The sequence below is a fragment of the Phyllostomus hastatus genome, unplaced genomic scaffold, assembly GCF_019186645.2.
Source record: "Phyllostomus hastatus isolate PE091 unplaced genomic scaffold, TTU_PhHast_1.1 phas_scaffold_182, whole genome shotgun sequence".
NCBI classification, from domain to species: Eukaryota; Metazoa; Chordata; class Mammalia; order Chiroptera; family Phyllostomidae; genus Phyllostomus; species Phyllostomus hastatus.
In genome coordinates, this window is record NW_025334013.1 from 17133808 (window position 1) to 17156539 (window position 22732).

At 59.5% G+C, this 22732-nt stretch overlaps 2 protein-coding genes across 8 annotated transcripts; one reads left to right on the top strand and one right to left on the bottom strand.

Moving 5' to 3' along the window:
* Positions 1-648: 648 nt before the first annotated feature.
* On the top strand, positions 649-9956 carry SYTL1 (synaptotagmin like 1). Of its 3 annotated transcripts, none has more exons than XM_045859046.1 (15): positions 649-805; positions 2923-3151; positions 4835-4983; positions 5202-5274; positions 5357-5402; positions 5857-5929; positions 6184-6284; positions 6418-6531; positions 6768-6931; positions 7211-7307; positions 7614-7772; positions 8045-8123; positions 8242-8341; positions 9323-9528; positions 9727-9956. In XM_045859046.1, the coding sequence occupies exons 2-15, from the start codon at positions 2961-2963 to the stop codon at positions 9864-9866; spliced, it is 1692 nt and encodes a 563-aa protein (XP_045715002.1). In that variant the 5' UTR covers positions 649-805; positions 2923-2960; the 3' UTR covers positions 9867-9956. The 3 variants fall into 3 exon arrangements, with proteins under 3 accessions (XP_045715002.1, XP_045715003.1, XP_045715004.1); XM_045859047.1 differs by having other exon boundaries at positions 669-805; positions 2895-3151; XM_045859048.1 differs by lacking the exon at positions 649-805 and adding an exon at positions 1897-1942.
* A 146-nt stretch (positions 9957-10102) lies between these two features.
* MAP3K6 (mitogen-activated protein kinase kinase kinase 6) lies at positions 10103-21563 on the bottom strand. Of its 5 annotated transcripts, none has more exons than XM_045859041.1 (29): positions 20734-21562; positions 19320-19459; positions 19211-19234; positions 18744-18934; positions 18456-18624; positions 18019-18125; positions 17440-17610; positions 17240-17352; positions 16759-16918; positions 16409-16571; positions 16219-16326; positions 16049-16098; positions 15871-15966; positions 15631-15718; positions 15407-15540; positions 14936-15063; positions 14555-14691; positions 14122-14227; positions 13468-13625; positions 13173-13365; positions 12929-13067; positions 12469-12628; positions 12170-12346; positions 11785-11890; positions 11336-11501; positions 11135-11247; positions 10969-11042; positions 10604-10680; positions 10103-10393 (listed from the first exon to the last, which is right to left on the bottom strand). In XM_045859041.1, the coding sequence occupies exons 1-29, from the start codon at positions 21074-21076 to the stop codon at positions 10264-10266; spliced, it is 3921 nt and encodes a 1306-aa protein (XP_045714997.1). In that variant the 5' UTR covers positions 21077-21562; the 3' UTR covers positions 10103-10263. The 5 variants fall into 5 exon arrangements, with proteins under 5 accessions (XP_045714997.1, XP_045714999.1, XP_045714996.1 ...); XM_045859043.1 differs by having other exon boundaries at positions 11336-11504; positions 15640-15718; positions 20734-21561; XM_045859040.1 differs by having other exon boundaries at positions 11336-11504; positions 20734-21561.
* Positions 21564-22732: the final 1169 nt, after the last annotated feature.

The following is a 22732-nucleotide window of genomic DNA, read 5'->3' on the forward strand; positions in this document are numbered from 1 at the left end:
GGGGTGCTCAGAGGGGCTTCTCGGAGACAGAGGGTGTGGGAGCCTCACTTTGGCCCTGGAGGTGCCCAGGCCTCGTCAAACAGACGGGGCCCAGCAGGGCGGAGACCGCAGCTGTGCGGTGGCTGGCACTTCCCAGGAGGCATATGAGGACGTGGAGGGGCAGGGGTTGTCAAAAGGGACTCTGTTGGAGAGGGCACACCTGGTACCCACTATATACCAGCTTGTGCCGGACACTTTTATTTCCCTTCTGATAGGCTGTCCACACTCCGCTGCCCACAGTTTGCACTGGAGGAACCTGCAGCTCAGAATGGTTAAGAGACCTGCCCAGAGTCACACAGCAGCAGAGCAGAAACTCTGCTTAGGACCTTCTTCCATCAGCCTGGTTCTTAGAAAGGTTTCTGCTTTCAAAGCAAGTTCCTTCCAGCTCCTCAGTGGGCAGGGCGGGGCTGCTGCCAATTCTACAGACGGGGCAGCCAAGGCCCTGAGCGGTGCCAGGCGTCACACAGTAAGTCTGCAGTGGAGCTGGGGCCCAGTCCCAGGCATCTCCTGCCCGGCAAACCGGCTCTGGGTTTTCTGAAAGCAGAGGCTCGGGCACACCCCTGCGGAACGAAAATCCGGGCCCGGTTTTGCATCAGGCCCTCCTGAGAAGGTGTTTCCTCCTCCCAGTGGGGCAGCTACTCCGCTGAGCGGCCGGTTGAGTCAGCCTTAGTACCTCACTCACTCTTCTCCCGGTCCCTGAAACTCGGCTGCCAGGAGAGCCGGGGCCACACTACGAAGGTGTCCCCTCCATACTGGACCCCTACAGGTAACATGCCTCAGGACAGGGGTCTCCTGCCAGTGTCCTGAGGGGCAGGCACTGCCACCTGGTAACCTGAGTACCCTCTGGGACCTTGGGGTGGGGGAGGTGGGAGTGTGTCTGGGATTGGAACAGCCAGACAGATGGACAGGCCCTTGTGCTGACCCAACGGGTGTGTCCTGTAGTGTTGCAACAGCAGAGAAGACCAGATACTTGTTTCTGCCTCTGAAAGGAGAGGGGCTGCAGGAAGGCCGGTGCTGCCAGGATTCGGGGCTTAGGTGCCCAGGGCCCAGCCCCAGGCAGACCTGCAGGACCACAGCAGGGTCAGTTTTATAGACTGGCCCCGCACCTACACACACACACCCCTGGGGACCCTCGGGGCACCAGAGCACACACCACAACACACAACTCGGTCACACATACAGCACAGCAGGAAATACACCACACAATGCCGTCACCCAGAAAGTCACTGAACACATCTCAGAGACAACAGCCACCCATTCGGCATCACACCGTAGCCGGGCACACAGACACACATGCAGTGATACACCATCCGTGCCGGCGAAGCATACAGGCTCAGGGGCCCTCGGCATGTAGACACGCCTGCTGGACCCACTCTCTGAACAGCACAGCTCACCAGAAACACCACCGTGGGCTCGCACGCCAGCTGCAGAAGAGCCCCGAACTGCCATACCTGGGTCCTTTGGGCACCGCAGGGGTGCAGGAACTAGGGCTAACGCGGAGCATGCAGGCGTTCACACAGGCTGTGCGATGCCTGGTGGACACGCAGGAGCCCCAGGCTCGCGGGCGAGGATGAGGCAGCAGGGAGGGGGCTTTGCTTGGGCTTTGACACTGACTCAGCCGGGAGGACACGGAACGCAGGCAGCAGGCACAAGCCAGGACCTGCCTTCACCCCGGTGTCCTTGCACAGGAGGGCACAGGCGGGACAGGGAGGAGAGACCGCCCAACGGGCTCAGGCCATGGCTCTGCTCTGCCCATGGCCCAGTCATGGGCCCCTTGCCACGTCCACACACCCACACGCCCCTCAGGGCTGGGCAAATGTTTTGCTTCCGGGGTCACCACGGTACCTGAGCGGCCGGAGCTGCTGTGTCAGCACGTGGCCTCCTCCACAGGGACCCCAGCCAGGTGCCAGGACAGGGTGGGTGGGGACTAATGTGGCCAGAGCAAGGGGCCCGGGGCGTTTGAGCAAGAGGGCAGGGCTGGCAGCCAGGGAATCCCCAGGCTGGAGGCCTGTGGGGGTGGGGGTGACGGTTACCTCAGGGGTGGGGGTGGGAGGAAGTTAGGGGTGTAGGCTGGGGAGGAGGTTGCCTCAGACAGGAAGGCCAAATGGGCCAGGGCAGGGTGGAGGCGAAGGATGGAGGGAGGGGAGGTTCCCGGGTGGGAGGGTGAGCAGATACGTGTGTGTGCCTGTGTGTCTGGGTGCGTGTTTGTGTGTGCTCGTTCCTCAGGTGTGTGCAGACGTGTTTCTGCCTTTAATTAATCAAGCTTTCACCAACCATCTGTTGTGTGCAGAGTACTGGCTTTGCGGGGAGAGCCTGTCTCTGCCTTCAAGGAGCTCACAGTCCCGTTGGGTAGGGGGTGGCAATTTGTGTGTGCAGAAGTCTGTGTGTTTGTGTGTATGTGGGGACAAATCTCTGTCCCGGGGCTTGTTCTTGCACAGACGGACCCGCCCTGTGGGTCCTGCCTCCCTTCGTGTGCGTGGGCCTGTGCTCAGGTCTGAGGATGTTAGGTCCGTCTCTCGGTCTGGGCGTGGGCCTGGGCCTATGGCTGTATAGGGCCCTTCACCGGGAAGCAGGGGTGCACGCGCCTGTCTTTATACAGGTACCAGTGTGCGTGTGTGACTAGGTGTACGTACGTCTGCGGGTAGTTGTGTTTATATGTATCAGTGTGTATGCACACGTGTCTCTGTTTATGCCTGTGTGTCCCTGAGTGTGTTTACGGGCCGGCGCATGCATGTGTCCATGGGTGTATCCCATGCCCCCTTGACCTCAGCTTTCCGGATTGTACTCTGCCCACCCCGCCCAGATTTGGGCAGAAAGGGGCGGGCAACACCAGGAGGTGCCCTGTATTTGCGCAGGGCCCGACCTGACCCCGTCTGCCCCCAGGGAGCCATGTGTGCCCAGCGGGGGCACTGCCCCAGCTGATGCCCCAGAGCGGCCACCCATCTCAAGAGGGGCTCTGGGCCCCACCTCACCCCCTCATGGCGCATGAGCCGGAGCCCAAGGCCAGTGAGCTGTTGGACCTCAGCTTCCTGACGGAGGAGGAGCAGGAGGCCATTGCTGAAGTCCTGAATCGAGATGCCCACCTGCGCGAGTTGGAGGAAGGGAGGGTCAGGTGAGGAAGGACAGGGCAGAAAGCCCAGGAGGAAGGGGCCTCAGGCACTGGGGGCTGGGGAGCCCTCACCCCGCCCCCACCAACACGTAGCCTCTTAGATATCTGAGTAGTTCTTGTTTTTGCCTTTTGGTTCCCTGTACTCCTGGCCAGCTCGGCTTATCACCTCTCACAGGGAGGCTGCAATGGTGCCCTGCCGGCTTCCCGCACTCCAGGCTTGCCCGCCCCAGTCAGCCCACCACACTGCAGCCAGAGCTCCTCAGAGCTGTCCTTAATACGCTGCCTCGCCGAACCTTCTCATGGCTCCTCGGCATCTGTGTCAGGCAGGGGCAAGCTCCTAAGCTGTGTCCACGGGGCCCCCCTGATTGGTCCTTGCCAGACTCCCACATCCCATCTTCCACCAGTAACCACCAGCCCTCACACACACACACCGGGGGTCTGCCACAGCCATTCAGGTGCTCCATGGTCCCTGAACACACCCGCCTTTCACTTCTAGGTCGTTCCTTCTTCCTGGAAGAGCACAGTGGCAGATGAGCATGGGACTTATAAGCAGAGCTTGGGGACAGACACCTCCTAGCTGTGTAACCTTGGGCTACTTACCTGACCTCGCCAGCACCACCCTCCCTCAGCTGCAAAGTGCGGCTCAGGAGCACTTCCTCGCAGTGTGAGGAGGGACTATGCAGAGTGGTCGCTTTATTATTATTATTTTTAATTTTAAAGAAGCTTAATAATTTTTATTTATTTATTTATTTATTTATTTATTTATTTATTTATTTATTTATTTATTTATTTTTAGAGAGGGAAGGGAGGCAGAAAGAGAGAGAGAGAGAAACATCAATGTGCGGTTGCTGGGGGCCATGGCCTGCAACCCAGGCATGTGCTCTGACTGGGAATTGAACCTGCAACACTTTGGTTCACAGCCCGCGCTCAATCCACTGACCTATGCCAGCCAGGGCTTAATTTTTTAGTTTTTTAAGATTTTATTTATTTACTTTTAGAGAGAGGGTAAGGGAAGGAGAAAGAGAGAGTGGGAAACATCGATGTATGAGAGATACATGGGTCTATTACCTCTCACGCTCCCCTAACTGGGGACCTGGACTGCAACCCGGGCATGTGCCCAGACTGGGAATTGAACCAGTGACCTTTTTGGTTTGCAGGCCAGTGTGGCACTGAGCCACACCAGCCAGGGCTGCTTGCTTTATTTATTTATTTTTTAAAATAGGCAATCCAGAAGTATAACAGAATTTATGGTAGAGCAAGTTACTTATAGGAAGATTGAGTCAGAGTGGAAGGTGACCCCACAGTCTGCACAGATAACCGGTGCTGCGAGACAGTAGCTGCAGTAAATGTTCTGTAGTATAGCTGAACTACTGATGATCAACAAGACAAAGGAACCGTACCTCCTGGTGGTCTTACAGTGATAATTGCTTACAACTGACACTGGCACCTAGTTTGATAGTTATCTCAAAGTTGGCCCTTCTTATATCCATCACGGCACCCACCTCTCTATAGTGTACTTGTCTATTCCAGACTCAGTCTCCCCACCAGCCTGAGCTCCTCCAAAGTAGGGATCAAGTCTGATTTGCTGTTGTGTCCCTGGCCCCAGGTACAGGGCCTGGCACATAGTGGGTGGCAGGAAGGTTGGCTGAGTGAGTGGTAACAGCCATGGCCTCCCCTATCCTCCAGGAAGCTCCGGGCCTCACTGGCAGACCCTGGGCAGCTGAAAATCCTGACGGGGGACTGGTTCCAGGAAGCACGCGCCCAGCGGCACCACCATGCCCACCTTGGCTCTGACCTTGTCCGAGCCTCTATCCGCAGGAAGAAGAGCTCCAGGGGTGAGAGGAGATATTTAGGGCAGGGCAGGCTTCATGTGGGCTGGGGTACCCAGTATAGGTGGACAGGTAGAGGGCCCCTGGTTTCTGGTCCCTGCTGCCCCTGGCACTGTGCCTTTGGCTGAGTACCATCCCCCAGTGGGCTATGGGAGGTGGGTGGTATATCCCAGCGCCAGATGTTCTGTGGAGGGGGTTTCACAGAACTTCTCACCTGTGCACAGGAGACCAGGCTGTGGATAGCAGTACCGAGGCTGAGGCTGCTGGGCAAGAGACCGAAGAGGAGTTGCAGCCTGGGTGAGCAGAGGCGGCAGGGAGGGGAGGGTGCCTACGAGTCATCTGAGTCCCATCCCTGACAATCACCTCTCCCTACTCCTAGGCTCCTCATAGACCAGGCCCCCCAGGAGAGGCTCAGTGAGGCTGAGGTAAGTAATGGGTGAGGGAATGAACTGATGAATGAATGTACGGTGGCATGGCAGTGGAATGTGTTGGGAAAGAGACTCAGCCTGAGGATTGAAAGACACTAGTCTGTGCCTCTGTTATCTTCTCTGCTAAATGGGTGTATGGGCCTCTAAGGAAATCTCTGAATCTGGCTGTTACAGGTGGTATAGGAATGAGCTGGGCGAGGTCCAGGACTCAAATACTACTCGCTCCCAGTAATGGGACCCTGGGAGTCAGGCGAGGCAAGAGCCAAAGTGTGAGGGGGTGTGAGGTACAGGTCCAACTGGTCCTGCAGGTGGTTGCCAGCCCTGCCCTGATGGCTGTGCTAAATCTAAAGCTGGGGCGGCCAGCTGGAGCCTCTGACCTCTGACCCCATCATAACCTTTTGTCTCTTCATCACTAGTCCCCACTGTGACTTCTACCCCTTGCTTCCTTCAGGGACCTGATTTCCCCTCACCATATGTCCTCCCAGAGGTTTCTGATCATGAGGAGGAGCCCCAGGCCCAGGAAGGTAAGTGGGAGGGTGTGTTGGGGAGCATAGAAAGATTGTGGGACCAGAGGCAACTCTTAAGTGACTCCAACCACCTGTGTTGACCTTCCTCTTCCAGCATTGGGGGTGGGAGGTGGCTTGCGGTCTCTAGGGACGACCCCAGGGCAGCACTGGGGCCCCAATCTTCCGGTCATGTGGGTTGTAAACCAGTTCCTCCAAATTTGCTCGGGGCGGGCTGAGATGGGCTGGCTCTGCAGCTTGCGCCCCCACCCTAGCCCCTGGCCCAGCGGGTACACAGGTCTACCAGGAGCAGGCGGAGCCAGAGCCGGAGCCGCCTTCTGGTGGGGAGGAGGAGCCGCAGCCCCGCCCTGCACAGGTAGGCGGGAGCCGCCCGTAGCTGCTTTCAAGACCCGGAGCGGATTACCGGCCGGGAGTGAGCGGTCGGGACCAAGCATGGTCGGGGAAGGGGCTGGGAAAAGCGGGGACCCCGTCACTTCCCCTGTCCCCAGATCCAGGCGATGTCCGAGATCCTGGAGAACGGGGAGGAGGCTCCGGAGCCCGGCCCCTCACTCGACCGCATGCTCAGCAGCAGCTCCTCCGTGTCCAGCCTCAACTCCTCCACGGTGAGGGGGAGAAGGGGACGGGGGGGCGCCTCCCCTCCCCACGTCCCGATGCTTAGTCCCTGCCTCACCCCTCCCTCGCCCCCGGACCTGATACTCCAGCTCCTAAGCAAGCTACCTCCCTTTACCTCGTCACCTGGCTTTGTCCCCATAACCTCTATCTGAACCACCCCGCTCCCCAGCTCCAGTGGGAGCCTTCACCTCGCTCTGACACCCCAACCACCTCTATCTACCCCCAGCTGAGCGGCAGCCTGATGAGCCTGTCGGGGGAGGTGGAGGCGGGTGTGCAGGTGCGCGGCTCCGTGCACTTCGCGCTGCGCTACGAGCCTGCCGCCGCCGAGTTGCGGGTACACGTGATCCAATGCCAGAACCTCGCCGCCGCGCGGCGCCGCCGCTCGGACCCGTGAGTGCCCCACCCGGGCGGGCGGGGGCGCCAGGGAGCCGCTCTCACCGCCCAGTACCGCCACTTGTCTCGGCCTGTTTCCTGGTCTTCAAAATGGGGGTCACAGTGTTCTTGGGAGGCGTGGGGTTGAGTGACATGACGCCTGTAAAGCGCTACACGAGGCCTGGCGCGTGAAGCCGTGTCCCAGGCTGTGGCTGGGGAAGCCCCCAGGCCGGGGAGGAGGTGCCGGCAGGGCCTGCCCGGACCTCGCTCGTCTGGTCCTCACCTCTCCCACTCCAGCTACGTCAAAAGCTACCTCCTCCCGGATAAGCAGAGCAAGCGCAAGACGACTGTGAAGAAGCGGAATCTGAACCCTGTCTTTAACGAGACTCTCCGGGTAAGGCTGCGACGACAACGGGGCGGCCCCCGTTCACGAATCGGCTGTCCCTTCCTGAGGGCCAGGGGGGCAGGGGCGGCCGTTGGCATCGTCATTGCCCGTCGCTTCGGCCCTCCATTCTGCCGGAAGAACGGCAGGGAGTCTAGTGGTGGGCACGGCGTTCAGACTGCCATTAATGCCCTTCGGGGCGTCCCAGGATTCCGCCCTGCAAGGAGTGTGGGAGGACAAGCCCCAGTCAACACTCCGGCAGCACTGAGGCCGGGGCCATCAGCGGAGCTCCAATAAAGCGCACCTCCTGTCCCCCAGTACTCCGTCCCGCAGGCCGAGCTCCCGGGCCGCGTGCTGAGCCTGTCCGTGTGGCACCGCGAAAGCCTGGGTCGCAACCTGTTTCTGGGCGAAGTTGAAGTGCCCCTGGATACGTGGGACTGGGACTCTGAGGCCATCTGGCTTCCCCTGCAGCCCCGGGTGAGGCAGCTGACCCCGTGGAGGACCCCACGGCACTCATCTCCGGTTTCCACCCCACCGCGCTCTCCCCTAGACCCCGTAGACTCCTTCCGCAGAGCCTCCCCTTCGCCGGGAAACCTGCCCACCCCGGGTGCCGGGACCTGGCCCCGCCCCTGCAGAGCCCGCCCTCCGCTAACCACGCCCCATTGGTGTCTGGCGACCCTACCCCCTTGTGGCCTCTTGGACTTGGGGCTTGTCCCCGCTCCCTGACGGACCATCTCACACTCTCACAGGTCCTGCCCTCCCCTGACGACCTTCCCAGCCGTGGGCGGCTCTCTCTGTCTCTCAAGTACGTCCCCGCCGGCTCTGAGGGTGAGTGGCCTCCCCGGAGAGACCAAGCTTGGACGGACCCCTGGGAGGCAGGGGACTCTGTCCCACAAGAGGGAGGGTTCTGTCCTTGGGGCAAAGCCTGAGCCGAGGCTTTCCGCAGGTGCAGGACTGCCCCCGAGCGGGGAGCTGCACTTCTGGGTGAAGGAAGCTCAGGACCTCGTGCCTCTCCGTTCAGGATCCCTGGATACTTACATACAATGGTGAGGGATATCGGGACCTCCCCACTTCCCTTCCTTTTGCCTTGTAGTGGAGCTCCCCACCCCCTTCTAATCGCCCACCCTTGGTCCCCTCGATCTGCGCTTTGACCACTGAGCAGGGGTAAAGGGGACAGCTTGAGTCCGGAGAGTTGAGGACACCTTTGAGGAGCTGCATTGCTTTTTTTTTTAAATAAACTGTCTTTTTTTTTTTTAAGATTTTATTTATTTTTAGAGAGGGAAGGAAGGGAGATAGAGAGAGGGAGAGAAACATCAATGTGCGGTTGCTGGGGGTTATGGCCTGCAACCCAGGCATGTACCCTGGCTGGGAATCGAACCTGTGACACTTTGGTTCGCAGCCCACGCTCAATCCACTGAGCTACGCCAGCCAGGGCGAAGAGCTGCATTTCAGTGGCTGGCACCTTTAGGACTTGCTGGAGAGCTGAGGCTGGGACCTGGGAGGTAGCAGGGGCCCTTCCGTGGACGCCCTGCAGGGCCAGGCTGTGAGGCCCTGCAGTTCAGTGGTTTGCAAAGTAAGCTCCGGGGGAACCTCTGGAGGTGTCCCCAGGCTCTGGCCCGCCCTGAGAAAGTGAAATGGAGGTAGGCCTAACAGGTTCTGAGATCCAGCCCTGATTCAACCAAACATTGTTTTTCTCTTAGGTTCTCTACTTCTGAGCAATACTTTATCTTGCAGAAAGGGCTCCGAGGCTTTAGAAACTTTGGAAACTACTCTGGGGGGCAGCAGGGAGTCAGTGACTGTCACTGAGCAGAGAGCAGCAACATCCCATTTCAGTGCCATTCCTCTGGCAGGAGACTGAAGAGGAGGCTAACGCTAAGGTCACAGGGCAGTGAGGGTTTGAGGCCAAGTCTCAGGCAAGAGCCAGAGGCCACGTCATTGTGAGGGAGCACAGGTAGCACTCAGTGATCGGTGGGTCCCGGGGAGTGTGTGGGGGGTAGCCACTTGATGCCAGCCCACCTATGCCATAGCTCAGTGCTGCCTGATGACAGCCGGGCCAGCCGCCAACGGACGAGGGTGGTGCGAAGGAGCCTCAGCCCCGTGTTCAACCACACCATGGTCTATGACGGCTTTGGGCCTGCCGACCTGCGCCAGGCCTGTGCGGAGCTCTCCCTCTGGGACCATGGGGCCCTGGCCAGCCGCCAGCTGGGGGGCACACGCCTCAGCCTGGGCACCGGTGAGTGGGGTAGCACCCTGGGGACTGTCAGTGCTGGGAGGCGGGGGCTTAGTATGGAGCCTTGGGTACTTCTCTGCCCTTTTGTGAGCTTTGGTGCCCACTGCGAAGGGGGGGCGGGGAGTGCATAATCTGGGACCAGGCCGGTATTCCTTGGGACCTGGGGTATCCAGCGTGACCACGCCCTCTACCCTTGGCCAGGCAGCAGCTATGGGCTCCAGGTGCCCTGGATGGATTCCACACCTGAGGAGAAGCAGCTGTGGCAGACGCTCCTGGAGCGACCTTGCGAGTGGGTGGACGGCCTTCTGCCCCTCAGAACCAACTTGGCCCCCAGGACATAGCTGCCTGGCAAGCCTTACCAGACCCCTCTCTGGACCCCCATCTCAGGGCCTGCCCTTGGAGAAAGTCAATAAACTCTGTTCTAAGGGCAATAAGGGGCTGATGTCTGTTTGGGGTTGGGGGAACTCAGTGAAAGCAGGAAAGAACCAGGAAAATGTAGGGGGCCAGGTGAAGACACTTTAGATTCAGGCATAAAGATCTTAGAGAGCTGGTACCAAGACCCTCAAATACCGCAGAAGTTGCCAAGGCCCAGAGGTACGAAAGTGTCCTGTTTAATAGTCTTTGGTGGTGCTCAGTCAGCTTGGGGCATCTCTGTGGTTGGACTGCCCCCAACCTCCGGCCTCCTCCAGTTGTCCCTGGGTCCTGGAGTGGGTGTTTCGTAAGTTCTTGTGTCTTCACTCATCCATCCTTGGGTCTGGCCTCTTGCCTCTGATACCCTCCTTCAGCCTCCTGGGCACCAGGGGTAACAGCCGTGGATCCTGCTCGCTGCGCCAAGATGGCTCTCCAGATGCGGCACGCCGTCCCTCCCCTGGGGGTGGCAGGCTCAATGTGGCTCAGCTAGAAGACCCTTGGCATTCTCTGGCACCCACTGTCTGCCTAATGCCCCCCCTGTCCCCTGGGGACCCTGATGTCCCTGTAGTTTCCAGAGAAGAAACTAGGCAAGCCTGTAGCCGGGGGGCCAGGATCTGGCCAGCAGGATCCCATAGGCATGGGTCATCCTGGAGGGCCCAGGACATACCTGATGCGGGTGTAGGTGAGGTCATCTCTAGTGGCACAGGTCAGTAGGGAATGAAGGGTGAAGCTGTGGTTCAGCAGCTGGTTGGGGACAAAGACCCACACACAAGAAACAGGGAGAGATTAAAATCAGAGAATGTGTCCGGAGCATCAAAGGCTGGTTCTCTTTACTACCAACACACTAGGGCAGATCCCACCCCTTTCCGGGCCTCAGTTTTTTCATCTGTACAATGGGAAAGGTATGCTAAGTGTTTCTCTGAGGTTGGGATTCCCTGCATCAGAGGGAAAAAGTGAGAAGAGCTGAAAGCCAGGTAGGGAATGGAGTCTCTGGTTGGTGGAGGTCAGGGTAGCCAGCACTGTCCCCCTTACGGTCTGGATAGTGCCTGAATCCACATTCAGCTCCTGTAGCCACTGCACCAGGTCCTGGTCCACTGTTCGAACGGCTGTCCGGGAGAAATCAGGTCAATCCAGGGGTGCCTCCTGCCAGAGGCTGTCTCACACCACCGTTAGCATTCTCCAGCCAGGGCCCACTCACCTGGGGGCTCTGAGGCCGGGGAATAGGTTCTGGCCTCCTCATTCACCCGCTGCAGAGCTTGTTGCACCAGGGCCCGCCACTCACATTCCTTCTCAGCCAGGATGCCTCGGAGCCTGTTGGATGGCAGAAAGCCAGTAGAAGGGAGGACAGAGTAGGGGTGAAGCTCACACAGAGGCTATGGAGGGGCCCCAGGGGCCTTACCTATCAGTCTCTGCTCGCAAGAAGCCCAGCTGTACCATCAGAGGGGGGGAGCCCTGCTCAGGCTCCTTTGGGAGCAGGCCCTGCTGAACCGGGGTCTCCTGCCGCTTCTGCTGGGACTCCTCTTCACTGGACTCTTCTGATGTCGGCGAGACTGCATCCTTCTTCACTTCTGCCATTCAGAGTGTGGTGAGCTCAGGCAGGGCGAGAGCGCCCATTGGGACCCCCAGACACTGGCGGAGGGTGCACAGGGATCTGCTCAGCGGCCAGGCACTATCAGTGTGGGAGTTGCCCATTTGGTCACGCCCCCACCCACTCCTTCCAGGTTAAGCCTGAAGATCACAGCTCCTTTTGTGTTCACCACCTTTCCAAGGGCCACACCCTCCCCCCCCCCCGCGCCCCCCCCCGCCCCCCGCAAGCAGCCAGGCAGGCAGGCTCCACTCCGGGCCTACCTGGGCTCAGTACTGCCAGGGCTACCTCCACGGCACTGCCGAGCAGGGAGTCTAGCACGAACATCCAGTGTGGGCGGATCTGGCGCCTGCGGAGAATCTGCTTCACCTGGAGAGGGAGGAGGGCGCAGCTGAGAGGGCAGCCTCAAAAAGAGGTGGGGCTTGAGTTGCAAAGGCCTAGAAAATTTTCTGCCTGAGGCAAGTGGGGTGGACAGGCTTGGAGCCAAGGGAGGGGCTAAGAAGCTAGGACTGGGCGGATGTCCCTTCCCTAATGGCTCTATCTTCACAGAGAAGACTGGGAATCATTCAACACCAAGTCCTTGCACATTTCCAAGCACAGGGCGCTCAGGAGCTCTTCTTGGGTAGCCCTGTGAGAAAGCTCCCTTACCGCAGGTGGGAAGGCAAAGAGTGGTCCATGCAGAAGCGCGGGCTCAAGGCCCTGGGCCCCCATCTGTTCTCGCAGCTCCCGCAGCTCCTGGGCCAGCTGCCGGCGGTTGGGAGTGTGGATGTGCGCTCCAAGGCAGCGGAGTAGCTGTTCCACAAGATTCCTGCCCGGACTGGGACCCTGAGAAGGAAGAGAGGAGTCGTTTGAGCCAAGAGATGCTGGCTATGGGCTGGGATTGGTGGCCATCGGTAGGAATCCTGTCGGTGCTTGACCACCAGGGGGCGCTGGGGCGGGCCGCCCACCTGGTTTTGCTCCCGGCACAGATTCTCCACCAGCGCGGGCAGCTCCTGCTTTAGCACTTTGGCCAGCATGGCCCGGCGCTTGCTCTCTTGATGCAGCAGGCTCACCCCCGAACTCTCCTCGGGAGACGTGGGCTCCTCGGCCCCAGGATCCTCAGGCACCCTGGGTGCAATGGGGAGCAGCCAGTAGAGTGCCATCAGCAAGGCGGTCCAGCCACCGCTGCCCCAGGGTTTGAATGCTGGCTCTCGCTTTGACTCTCAGGCCTATCTCACAGGGATAAAAGGGAGAAACCTGGCACTGAGGGGACACACTAAGTACAAGTAGGAGATTTGGGAGGTAGGAAACAAATGCCGTCTTTGCAAGTGGTGGAGGTGCCCAGGTTCCCAAAGAGGGCCTTTTCTGGAGGGAGTACAAGGGCAAAACCAGATAAAGTGAACCCACCCCAGGATCCTGGGCTCTCACCGGAGCTGGCTGGTGTCTCCATAACTGAGGCAGCGCTTCGGGGGACTGGGAGGGTGCTGAGAAGGTGCCTGAGGGCGTGGGAATGTCTGGGACTGGGTGGTCACGTCAGCAGAAAGAGGGGGGCTGGCCGAAGGGGCATCTAAGGGAGGGACGAGACTGTCAGTGCAGGCCCCCCTCAGCCCTCACAGCTCCAGGGGTCCTCCGCCCTCCCCCCAGTGCACTCACTCTCTCCCCTGCGCCGTACCTGAGGGCCGTGGAGTGTGGCGGGGGGATCCTGGGCTTCGGCTCCTCTTCCCAGGCTGCAGGAAGGGGTCCCCAAGCAGTGCTTGCGCACTGGCTCGGAGGCGGGGATCTGGCTCAAAAGTTCGCAGAAGGAAGGCTTGGGCCTCAGCGGACAGAGAACTGGGCATTGGTGGATGCACCTTGTACATGCCCACCTGGGAGAGGGCAGGGAGAGTAAACAAAGGCTAAGTTTAGAGGTGTTTAGGGCCCAGTCTGTCCGCATACCACCTCATGAGCCAGGGCCTGAGTGGTCTCACCTGAAACATGGCAGCTTGCGGGTTCCCTAGCTCGTGGAAGGGTGGGCGACCTGTGGCCATCTCGATCACAGTGCAGCCCAACGACCAGATGTCAGCCGCCTTTCCATACCCTCGTGGGCCCTGGTCAATGATCTCTGGGGCCATATACTGTAGGGTCCCTAGGATAGGAGCAGTGGCAATAATGCTCATCTGGGCATTATTGCTATGGGAGCAGCAGGGGTCTGTATCATCCTTTGGCTGCCTGCACCCTCCCTGGACACTACCATCCAAAATAGTTCTCATCCCGTATCCTGGTCGTCAAACATCTGCATTTTCTCACTCATCTTAGGCTCCACCTCATTCACGGACTCCATCGCCTGCAGTGGGTTCCGTCATATATCCTGGATCACATGATCCACTCTGAATTCCATCACCCACTTTGATCCACGTCGACGCTTCTGGAGTCCATCTCAGGCGCCAACACCATGTCCTCAGCTATCCCAACTCCAGTTCTGGGTTCCATCACCGCACCTCCGGCTCAGTCTCCTGCCCCGGGTTCTATTCCCCGTTAGGAGTCTAACTAACTCCATGCCCAGGAGAAGCTCCATTCCCCAGAAGGCTCCAGAAGTTCTGTCCCAGGTCAGCATTCCCACTCCCCACCCCACACCCTATTACCTGTGAAGGTCTCAGTGCAAGGTGTGATGCCTGCCAGCCGCTTGGAGGTGCCAAAGTCAGAAATTTTGAGTAGCCCACTGAAAGTGTTGATCAGCACATTGTCCCCCTGAGTAGAGTGTACACTGTGCTCAGTGGACATCAGGCGGGGCTCCCGGTGACAGAGTGGACCCCACCCTGATCCCATCTCCTGGGAATCCCAGTCTGACCCAGCCTCTGTCAACCCCCTCACCCTGCCACCCCACTATGCCCCTCTGGGAGCTGGCACCTGGTTTGGCTTCAGGTGCGAACCTCTCTCCTTCTCTAGGGAACCCTCTTGATGAAGTCCCCGCCCTTTGCAAAGGGTCCACCCACAGAACTGCCAGCCTCGGTCTGGGGCTGTGTCTCCTTCTTTCCCACTCCCAGCAAGCCAGAGTGGACCAGATGCAGTGCTAACCTTGATGTCTCGATGCACAATTCGGTTGTCATGCAGGTAGCTGAGTCCCTGCAGGATCTGACGGGTATAGAAACTGATGGTGCTCTCGTTGTCCTGCAGGGGTCCCCACACGGACCGCAGCAAGGAGGACAGGCTGCCTGGGCAGGTAGAGTCCGAGGTCATCATTGCCGCCCACTCACTCCAACCCACAATTTTCTGCCCAGACACACCCATGCTATGGCCCAGACTCCATCACCCCACTGCCCTGTGTCAGCTAATTCTGGGCTACACACCACCTACACACGCTAGGATTCATTTCCCCCAAGGGTTCTCCACCCCTGCCTGGCTCCATCCCCACGCCCTACATATCCAGCTCCACTCCTATCCCAGCAGGGCAGGCACCTCCAGGCACTTCTTCCATGAAGATCTTGAGGTAGCCGCCCTGGCTGGCTGAGCCCAGATAGCGCACAATGTTCTTGTGGCGCAGGCGTTTGTGCAGAGCGATCTCTTCATGCAGGGGCTGAGAGACCCTAGGGGCAGTTAGAGAGAGAGGAATAGGCCAGATTTGGACAGAGATGCTTACCCAACTCCAGCACCAGCCAGGCTATGCCCCCAGGATCTGCCCGGCTCACAATGCCCTCTGACCTTCCCCACTTTATCACCCAGCCCACAGGCCCCTCCAGATTGCAGCCCCACCCCCTGGTCTCTGCCTTTCTGTCCACAGGCCTGGGCCCACTGGGCTTGGACTCTCTCGCCCATGAGCCCGCCCATCTGCCCCGCCCACATGGGCCTCTCAACTCCGGTCCCACCCACTTGACCTGCCTACCTTACCCCTGAGCCCTTGGCCCCACCCACACGCCCAGCGCAGCACACCTGCTGTCCCGTTCCGGAATCTCCTTGATGGCGATGCGTACTCGGGTGTGCCGGTCGCGGCCGGCATACACGACCCCGTACGTGCCCTTGCCCAGTACCAATCTCTCTCCGGTCTCCGTGTACTCATAATCAAACTGTGGGGGCGGGTGAAAAGGGGGATAAGCAGGGCTCTTAGTTCTTTCCCTTCCCCCATCTCCGATTTCCCGGTTCCTCCTCCTCCTCACCTCCAGCACCTCACCCACGCCCTCGGCCTCCTCCGCTGGTGCTCTGGAATCCAGATTTGTTACCAAGGCCTGGATGAGGCCGCAGAACCTGAGGGCGTGGGGGAGGTCAGACCAGTATGTGGGGGTGGGTACCTTGGGTGTAGTGTCCTGTTCTTTGCTGAGAGCAGCTCTGGGCCACATCCCTTCCTTTCCCTCACTCCCCTGGGCATCCCAGCCCTGACCCCAAGCGGGTGTGCTCACCACTGGCAGTGCCCGACGCTAGGGAAGCACAGCTGGACGTCCTGAGCCGGGGGAAGCGCATAGAGGAAGCAGCAGCGTTCGTCCTGTTTGGAGGTGCTGGGTAGGGGTGAAGGACACAGTGAGCGCCAGGCCGGCTAGCAGGGCGCCCCACCGGACTGGCCCAGGCCTTGCCCCTCACCTGACACCGCAGATGGAGGAGGCTGAGAAGGTCCAGCTGGAGGGACCGTCCTGTGAGAAGCAGGTGAGTCAGAGGGCAGTGCCGTGCCAGGGAACAAGACAGGGGCCTGGGGGTGGAAGAAAGGCTAGAGAGAAGGGGTGCTTAGCAGGGAGTTGGGGTGGCAACTTCACCTGGGTCTCAGGCTCCAGCAGGCTCAGGGTCACTGTGCTCACGGGGTCTCTACCCTGAACCTCCAGCCTCGCGGGCAGCAGCACTTGGTTCATCTCCAGGACCAGGACCTGCAGGTGACAAGGGAGTGTGGGGCCTTAGATGAGAAGAGGGCTGCCCTTTTCCCAGGTCCCCTGCCCCCACGGGCCTCACCAAACACTGGTCCCCTTGGGAACTGGCAGTTTTGAGCAGCTGGCAGGACTGCAGTAAGAAGTGGAGCCAGAAGTGGGCACGGCGTGGGGTGCCTCCGAGGGGCTCTGGTGTGGGCCTGAAGTGCTGGTACAGCAGGAAGGTTTCCATCACGGACACCAGGTACCTGCAGGCACACGATGTCTTCAACTTGGCCCAGGCACCGGTGAGCCCGAGAGAGTAGACCGCATGTGGGCACTGGGGGTCATGGCACTGGAAGGAGCCAGGTCACTGGCCCAGGGCTCAGGCCAGCGGTCACAGGTGCGGGAGGTGACAGCACAAGCCAGGCCAAGACTGAAGACGGGGCCACTTACCATATGGGGGCGTTGAGCTTGTATAGCTTCTCTGCGGCCAGAGCCACCTGGGTGGGGTCATTAGCAAGGATCTGAGCTCCCAGGTAGAAGCCTACATCCCAGTAGTATTGCATCTTTTCCACACAGCCTTTTCGGGCCAGCAGGCAGCCCAGCTTCATACCTGGGAGCGAGGGGCACGGGCCACACATTCATGCAGGCAGGGACACAGATGTGGGTGAAAATGTAGGTGTGACATGATCTCAGGTGGGAGTAGAAACTCTGGGAACACGTGTTTGTGAAGGAACACAGGTGTGAGCTAAGGAGCAAAAAGTCATGGGCTTAAGGGCTCACAAGGGCCTAGGGCAGGTGTGAGGACCCAGGTGCGGGTTCAGACAGGACAGATCCAAAAGGGGACGAACCCAGTCCCAGCTCAAGAGCAGTGTTTCCTCTCCCTGACTGCGGCCCCTCCTGGGGGGGACAAGGGTGCAGGACTGAGGCTCACCGATGAGCTGGAGCTCGTTGGAGTCCTCAAAGCGCTGCCCAGCAGCAATGAGGAGTACAGCAGCGTTGATGCCGGAGTGGAGGCTGGGCTCAACATCAAAAGCCTTCCGATACCTGGGCGCCGGGCAGAGGGCTGCAAGGCTGGACTGATGCCCACAGCCCCAGCCCTCAGCCGACTGCCCACTTGCCTGTGCCCCTTACCAGTGATAGGCCTGTTCTCGGTGCCCAGCGTCCTGGAAGCCGGAGCTGAAGAACAAATCCTTGTAGACACGGCCGCACATGCAGTACAGGTCGGGCGCCACGGAGCCCTTGCTCTGCACCACTGGCAGCAGCACAGCCAGTGCCTTCTCCCGGTCCCCGGGCCTGTTCCTCCTAGGAGAAGGGGAAGATGGGTTGGGGACCTGCCCGGTGGCCCTGTCCCATGTCTGGGGACCCCCAGATGCTGAACATCAGGGACCCTTCCAGGAGCCTGACAGAAATGAACCCAGAATGGCAGTGACCCTGGTCAGCACTGACCTTCCTAGAGGTAGTGATCCCAGATGGAAGTGATTTCCAGCTGCAGTGACTCTGAAGAGAGGTGACCTTGGACAGCTGTGACCTCTCCAAGGGTACCACCTCACCCCACCCTGGGCAGCAATAATAGAACGGGGCCATCTGACATCAGTGTGACCCTGGTCAGCAAACTCCCTGAACAGCCCTGAGCCCAGACAGCAATGACATCATACAGTGGGGACCCATGCTCCCAGGTGGCTATGACCTGAGTGTGGCTCTGCCACTCACCGGTTGAGGGCAAATGTGTAGTGGAAGCGGACATTGTGCTGCTCAGCCACATCACAGGTGGGCAAGGCCTGCAGCGTCTCCACCAGCCCGATGATGGCTGAATAGTCCTGCGTGAGGGAGCGGCACACACTGAGACAACGGCCTCTGGTGGGTCCTGCTGGCCCCCAATCCCTGAGGAAAAACCTTGAGCTGGGGGTCCCCCCCACCCCTGACACCCCACCTTCCCACCACCACCCTCTGCATACCTCCCTCCGGCCCGGTCGGCAGTGTAGACACTGCACTTGCATAGAGAACTCGCTGTGCACCCCAACCTCACAGCTGCCCCGGGAGACAGTGATGTGATCACCCCCACTACACACTGAAGCTCAGAGACGTGAGGAGCTGATGCGCATTTGTCTGACACCGATGCTACGTCCCACCCGCCTCTCTGTGTGCACCTGCACGTCTCGGTAGGAAAGCAGCAGGTTCATGATGATGTCGGGGCTCAGCAGCTCCACGCTGTCCAGTCTCTGCTGCAGGCGAGCCAGCTCCTGCCGCAGCTGCTGCCCGCTGAACCGCTCCCGGGCCTGCCGGATGTCCTGCCGAATGGTCTCCCGGAAATAGCCACTGGTGCCCGCAGCGGGAGAGGAAGGGAAGGGGAGGAAATGGTGGGGCCTGTCCGTCAGCCCACACCACTGCACCCACTCCAGCCTCCTCCTGGTGCACCTTCCCTCGCTCCCCCTTACCAAGAGTCTGTGGGTGTGGCCTCCAGCAGACGGGCAAGTCGGCCCACCAGGGGTGTGAGCAGGGCCTCCGTGCCCACTCCAGGCTGGACCAGCCCGTCAGCCAGGCCTCTCAGGAGGCCGACATCACCACACAACACTCGACCGGTGGCTGTCACGACATAGGGGATCAGCGTGTAGCTGCCAACACAATCCTGGTGGGAAGGAGGCAGGAATCAGTAGAGGTCAGAGGTCAGCACCAAGTTAGAGAGAGGCAGTGAGAGAGTCGGAGGTCAGCACCAGTGGGAACTGGACTAGTAGGGAAGGGGCACACTGCAGGAAGGGAAGCAATAGGGAGCAGAGGGTCACACAGATGTCAGGGGGTATTAGAGAGGTCAGAGGTGACTGAGGAGGCCAGGAAAGGTAGTGGGGGTCAGAGGTCATAATGGAAGTCAAAGGGCACGTTGGAGTGAGGGGTGGTTTCTGCTCACAGAGTTCTTCTGGAAAATGTCCTCCTGCAGGGAACAGACAGATACTGATGCTCTGGGTAGGCCCTCCCCCCACCCTGTGCCCGCCCCCACCCACCACCTGGCCACCTACCCGAAGGGCCTGCAGGTCAGGGATGTCAGCTTGGGAGCAGAGAAGCACGTTGTTGGTCATGCTGAAGCTCTCACGCACACCGAGGTGGTAGAACAGGGAAGGCTGTGCCAAGGAGCTGCTCACCTCCAGCACCACCACGTCTGCAAGCACACGGGTGAGGGCCCTGAGCCCTGGAGCCCAGCTCAGTGGGGGGAGGGGGCTGGAGATCCATCCTGGCTCAGCCCGCCTTTCCGTGTGGCTCCAGCAGGATCCAGTTTTGCTCCTGGCCTCAGTTTCCCCCTTTTAGGGTCCTTTGGGCTCTTACACAGAACTAGTGTCTGTGGTGCAGCAGGAGAGGGCTTGGGCTCAATGGACCCTCACCCTGCTGTTCAGAGCCTGTGGCCCCTGGGCACAGGGAAGGGGAGGCTGTGCACCAGCCCAGCACCTGCTCTAGGCCATTTGAGAAGCAAGAGTTGGGCCAACACATAAGTCGCCTTCCCTGAGCCCTCAACCCAGTCTCTTGAAAGGTCCCAGCACTGTGTGTAGATAACTCTGCACTGTGTGTGTGCCTATGTGTGTACAGCTTATTGTGTCTGGATCTCTGGGTGTGACAGGGTCTGTGAGGACCTGTGTATTGACATGCATGTGACTTGTAAGTCTGTCTGTGACTCTGAAAGCAAGGGCGAGTGAGCCTTCCTTTTCTAGGCTGCGATTTTATGGACATCCGGCAAGCACCGGCGCCCGGACTCTTGGATAAACAAATAAGTATCGGGAGGCGTCAGGCTTGGCAGAAGGAAGAGGCTACTTGCCCTGGAAAAATTGCCTCCTGGTCCCACCCCCAAGAGATTCTGCCCCGCCTCCAGCCCCGCCCATTGTCTAGGGGGAATGAGCGCCTCATAACCTAAGCTCCCTTGCTCAGAATCCAGTCTGTCGAGTCCCATGCTTCCCTTTCTGCCTCTCTAGCCCAATCCTCGGAAGTAGTATGCTAGCACACCTGAACTCTAGTCCCCCAAGTAGAGGCCCTTCCCTAGTCCAAGCTCCACCTCCCAGGATCCGCCCTCCTATACTCCGTGTGAAATCATTCCGAGGCGGAGCTCTCCAACCCCATTGCTAAAATACCGCACCCCCACCCCCAGCTCCCCGGCTCCCAGTCCTAACCCTGCTCCTTATGCACCGTGCCTGCATAAGTCCCAATCCTAAACCCCGAAGAAGCCGGGCCTGGATCCGCTAAGTTCTAGCCCGATCCCGGCCACGCTCCAAACCCCCTAAATTCCACTTTTGTCAGGGTACCACCTCGGGTCTCTACATCATACGCCCCCAGACTTGACACCCTTCTCGGCCCCTCCCCAGAATCGGTGAGCCACTCCCCTTTCAGCCCAGCCCAAGGCCCTAAATCCGCCGGTAATCCTGGTCCCGCAGCCCAGCGCACACTCACCGGCGTTGTAGAAGGAATCCAGCGCTGCTGTGTCTCCCAGCGCCAGCGTCCCAAAGGGCAGGCTGCGCAGCTGCGGCCGCTGCCGTGTCCCGGGGACCTGAGCGCAAGCCTCGCGCAGGCAGCGGAGGGGCAGCGGCTCTGCCTCGGCTCCCCTCTCCTGCTCTACTCCGGGCTGCGGCTCCCGGGTCAGCACGTAGACCACGCTGAGCGGCCGGCCTCGTGCGCAGCCCCGGCCGGGGGGCGCCGCAGTCGACCCGCCCCTACTCAGCGCCTCGGCCAGAGGGTCCTGCCAACAGCTACCGGCGCACTCCAGGGCCCCGGGCGGGGGGCACTGCCCCGCCATGCGAGGGCGCTCAGGCGTCAGGCGTGCTCTGGGCACCCAGCACGGGGCAGGAGCCAGGGGCGATGTGTCCAGGTCTCTCGAGATCGGGAATCCGATTGGGACCAGGAATCTCTCATGGGATCTGGAGATCCGAAGTCCTGCCAGAGATCCCGTCCCCGAAATCTGGAGTACAGGACGGAATGTGGTCTCTGACTTGGAAGGTCCTGAGGATCTGAAATCGGGAATTGGGTCCCAGGAATCTGGAGCATCCAGTGATCCGTGGCTCAGAGTCACGTGGGAGATTCCAGGAATTAGTCCGACCCTGTCAGCCACTCAGACACCACAGGAGAGCGTCCACCGTCGTTTTCTCTGCCCTACGTGTAGGCTGGGCCCAGCCCTTTCCCGCCGACCCGGAAAGCTCCACCCTCGGCCCTGGGGCAGCACCGCTCCCTAGCGGCCCAGGACTCAGCCTCGCGCCTCCCTCGGATCCAGCTAGAGCCTCCGAGTCCCGCGCTTCCGGAACAGCCTGTGCCCCTGCGCGCGCCAGCCACCGTGGACTGCTCACAGCAGGAGCTCACAATATGTGTGCCCAGGTCCGAGCTAGGGAAGAGGTGTGAATTGCAGGCCCTGACTCTCAGGGATCCGTTGAATGAATGGATCTCCAGAGACACTAGGATGTGCAGAGCGTGGTGAGGAGTGGGTGTTCTCCACCGAGGGACTGGAATGGGGAAAGCCCGCCCCTCCCCCTGCCTGAAGGCCATTATCCCTAGTACGGGACTTGGCAACTGAGCCCCCCAGCTTGCCCTCTTGCCAGGGAGGCTACTTTCCCCAGAATCCAATTTGCTGATCTTGGACCTCCATTCTGAACCTGACCGTAGGACTTGAGAAAAGTGTCCACACAGACATTTCTCTACCCACCTGAGAGGGAACCCGAGGACTCTGGCCCTTCTCCAGTAAGGGAGGCGGCAACCTGCTGTACACCTCGGTGGGCTCCGACATCAGGAACTGGGGACTCAGAGAGCTTGAGTGACTCGTCTGAGATCACTCCGCCACAGCAGGACGCGACCCCCAGGACTGCAGTCTTATCAGACGACAGGTATCAGACCCTCCACTGCCATATTTTGCTGTGTATAATGTGCACTTTTTTGCCCAAATTTTTGAGGGAGAAATAAGGATGTGCATTGTATGTGGGTATAATGATTACATACCATGGGTATAATTGCCCCGTGTGTAATGTGCACACACATGAGTGTGCATTATACACGGCAAAGTATGGGTATTTATTGTTCTGCCACTTTCTAGAATATGGCTCTGGTGGACTAACTGCTTGATAAATGCTGGCTCAGTAACTGCTGTTTCATTGCCTGTAGCCCCATGGAAGGAAATGTACCTTCCTTGGTTTAACCCTGAGTTTAAACCAGCCCCTAGTAGATCCAGAGAGAAGTAGCCACAGATAAGCTCTGGGCTTACAACGGAAGCTGGGGTGGAAAATGGATGACCTGTCGAAGACAGTCATGGGCAAGAGGGTGAGAAAACTGCAAATTGTACCACAAAACCACCCACTTGTAGGACCCCAGAGGGCCCAATGGCACTGTCAGTGGATGCTTGAATCCCAAGTCCTTCACTAAATGTTCCCCTGGTCTTGGCTTGCATACTTCCAGAGATGGAAAACTCACT